This window comes from Juglans microcarpa x Juglans regia, chromosome 5S (assembly GCF_004785595.1).
Source record: "Juglans microcarpa x Juglans regia isolate MS1-56 chromosome 5S, Jm3101_v1.0, whole genome shotgun sequence".
Taxonomy (NCBI): Eukaryota; Viridiplantae; Streptophyta; class Magnoliopsida; order Fagales; family Juglandaceae; genus Juglans; species Juglans microcarpa x Juglans regia.
The window spans coordinates 31194603-31197985 of record NC_054603.1 but is presented as its reverse complement, the minus strand read 5'-3'; the positions used below and the strand labels follow the sequence as shown (position 1 = coordinate 31197985).

The 3383-nt window shown below is 34.6% G+C and overlaps 1 protein-coding gene across 1 annotated transcript; it reads left to right on the top strand.

Annotated features, from left to right (window-relative positions):
- The first annotated feature begins 255 nt into the window (after positions 1 to 255).
- LOC121266718 (protein LURP-one-related 15-like) lies at positions 256 to 1230 on the top strand. Its single transcript, XM_041170519.1, has 2 exons — positions 256 to 497; positions 664 to 1230. The coding sequence occupies exons 1-2, from the start codon at positions 273 to 275 to the stop codon at positions 871 to 873; spliced, it is 435 nt and encodes a 144-aa protein (XP_041026453.1). The 5' UTR covers positions 256 to 272; the 3' UTR covers positions 874 to 1230.
- Positions 1231 to 3383: the final 2153 nt, after the last annotated feature.

Genomic DNA, 3383 nt, shown 5'->3' with positions numbered 1-3383 from the left:
TCCGATGGTAACTTTGTTGTCACAGACACCAAAGACAAAGTCATTTTTGAAGTGAAAGGAAAATTAATGACCCTTCATGATCATCGTGTTCTGCTTGATGGTGCTGGAAATCCTATTGTCACGCTTCGAGATAAGGTTAATTATTTTGGCTGATAATATATATTTCATCATAAACATATGTAACATCTTTTTCCCCAAGTCTTGGTTTTGTTCTAAATTTTCTTATATTCTTTGGAAATTGCGATTGACGATGATGTTTGTTTGCGTAGAGAATGACTGCACATCACAGGTGGAATGTGTATAGGGGCGAAAGCAAAGAGCCCAGTGATCTGATTTTTACTGTTAAGCGATCTTCAACGATTCAACGAAGGGCAAAGTTACATGTGTTCTTGGCAAATAACACAAACGAAGAGGTATGCGACTTCATGGTTGAAGGGAGTTGGGCTGAAAAATCTTGTGTCGTTTATACCGGAGATCGTACCAATATAGTTGCCCAGGTAAGCTGGTTTTCTCTTATAGCTTGTTTTCGATGATGTTTATATTAGAGAGAAGAAGTCCTATTACTTGGTTCTTAATTTCGTAAAATTAATTAGATCTTGAAAGATTAAGAACCTATATAATTAGAAACTAATTGAATTGATTATCGTGGGAATTAAAACGCAGATGTGTAAGAAGACCACCGTTCGAAGTGTTCTGATCGGAAAAGACAAGTACTTGTTAACTGTTCATCCTAACGTTGATTATGCATTCATAGTCGTGCTTATTGTGATTCTAGACGACATGAACTACATAACCGACATGGATGGACTGTTCTTCAATTCAAGCATGAGCATGGCTGGACTACCGACGTCAGTTAATGTACCAGGAAAATAAATATTAATGCAAGTGTGTTTAAATATACATTAGCTGAGTAATAATGATGGATAGACAGAGTGTTTACATAAATAATGAGCTAGTTTGTAGTTTGTTCTAGTTAGTTGAATGTGCATCCAGTTTGGACTAAGTCCATATTAAAGTTAATAAGCTGATGATCATGAGTTTGTTGTCGTTTGCTTGACTATATAGTTCAAAGAGACTCAGATCTCCTTTGGTTATGCAGTTCAAATAAGATGAGTGAGATGTCTTGTTGAAAGTTGTATAAAATATTATTATAATATTATTTTTATTTTAAGATTTGAAAATTTTAAATTATTTATTATATTTTATGTAGAAATTTGAAAAAATTTTAATGATTGTATAAAATAAGCTGAGATAATTTAATTTTACGTAACCAAACCAGCTTATTTCAAAGGGACTGGCATAGGGTAAACTCCACTACAACAGAAAGGGTCTTTTGAAACGAAAATTTTCATCCCAAAATACCCCAATTTCATCCCAAAAAAGTTTTTACGAGGAAAAAAATTCGTCCCAAGGTCGTTCCAACATCACTGTGCCAAAAGATATTATGGGACGAAAATCACCATTTCGTCCCAAAAAATATCTTTTGGGACGAAATTGAGAGAAACCGTTCGAACATGTTCGAACGGTAATTTCTTTTTGAGGTTGAAATTCGTCCCAGAATATCGTTCGAACTGAAACAATTTTATGTTTGAACAATAGTGACCTGTTTGAACGATTGCGAAATATGTTCGAACAAACATGAAGTCGTTCGAACGGTATGAATTTATCTTTGTGTTCGAACGTTAAATGGTCAGGTCGAACGGTATATGGGTTCGAACGGTATAGGTTATGTTCGAACACGACTGAAATAAATGACGTTCAAACGTTGTGTGATCGTTCAAACTCTACGAACATAAATTTCGTTTGAACATTATGTTAATGTTCGAACGCTATTGTCGTTCGAACATAGTGTTCGAACGTTTTATGTTCGTTCGAACGAAATCTCTTCAATTTAAATCAATAATAGAAAACCAAATAGATATTCATAATATTTGAAAAAATACATTAGAAATTGTTTAACACTCACAAAAGTGTTATAATAAGCGCAAACTAAATAAATAACAGTCGAGACGGGCATTGTTCGTATATAAGTAGATAATCCCAAAATCTGTACGTAAAAAGCCATCAGTTGCTTGGAGGCTTGTACTGCTGCTACATTTGGAGTTGCATTTGTCTTATGAACTCTTCTTGTTGTTCTTCATGTTGTTTGAGGCGCATTTTCATATCTGCTTGTTTTGCCAATTGAACCTCTAACTCATGCTGCCTTGCAGTCAATTCTTCGACTCTAGAATTCGCATTCTTTAGCGCTATAGAAGTCATAGATGCATTCCCAGAAGAAGAGGAAGAGGGACCAGGCTTTACACAGCGACCCAAACCCCTCAAATATCCTGAACGTTGACCCGGGATTTGTGTAAAAATATCAATATCACTTGTTGATGAATTTTGATCTGACGCAGATTTAGCACGTAGGGCAACCATTTTATCCTAGACATATATAAGATAAAGAATTAATATCGTCACAAATATTCTAATATATTTAATTAAAACAGGTTATAATACTTATATAATTTTCACGGGCATCAGGATGAGTCCACTCTCCATTACAATCAGTGTGCGATGCAGCATATAATTTTGTCAGATCATAATTAGTATCTGAATCTTGCTACAATAAATGTGTTAAGATATAAAGTCATTATGATTTATCCAAATAATTAACTATATCCAATAAAAAAAATAGCAATACCAATTTCTTAGAAAGACGATGGAAAGATCTTGAGCCTGCATGATGATTAATCTTCAATTTTGATCTATTTGTTTTGTTTATAGAACTTCGCTCCTGTAAAGAAATTGAAAATATTATGAAGCGAAATGACAAATAGGACAAGTAAAATAATTAAATTTAATTATACCTGATATGATGGATCCTCAAACATGTCACAAAGTTTTTCCCACTCAGAAGGTCGGACATCCTGAAAAGGATGTTGGTGTGCATCTTCCTTCTTCTCAAACTTATTATAATGCTTATGACACCTCGCCTTATATTTTCGAAATGCATTACCCATAAGCTCTTCCACAGTTTTATGCTCCTCTCTCCGACCAAAATTTAATTCGAAATCATCCTTAAAAAAATAGTCACAAACACATTATCATTTATAATATTCTAAATTTAAGTAAAATATAGAAATTTATTCTACTAAATCAATGTTTTAAACATTACCAAACAACGCTTCTTGATAAGCTCTTTAACATCTTGGGGGACTTTCTTCCATGAAGTCGTTGCCAAAGGTGTGTAAGTTCGTGTAAGAGCACCCACATGCGATGCAAGCCAAGCTGCTAGTTGTCCTTCACCCCGGTATGTTCGTCAGGAATGTTAACCTTGACCTTACCCACCTTTCGATATTTTTCCAACGCCACCCCTCTAGTGGTGCCTCGACCTTGACGAG

Coding starts and splice junctions, on each gene's coding strand:
- LOC121266718 (XM_041170519.1), top strand. CDS start 273: ATGACTGCACATCACAGGTGGAATGTGTATAGGGGCGAAAGCAAAGAG. Junction 498..663: donor GTACCAATATAGTTGCCCAG/GTAAGCTGGTTT, acceptor ATTAAAACGCAG/ATGTGTAAGAAGACCACCGT.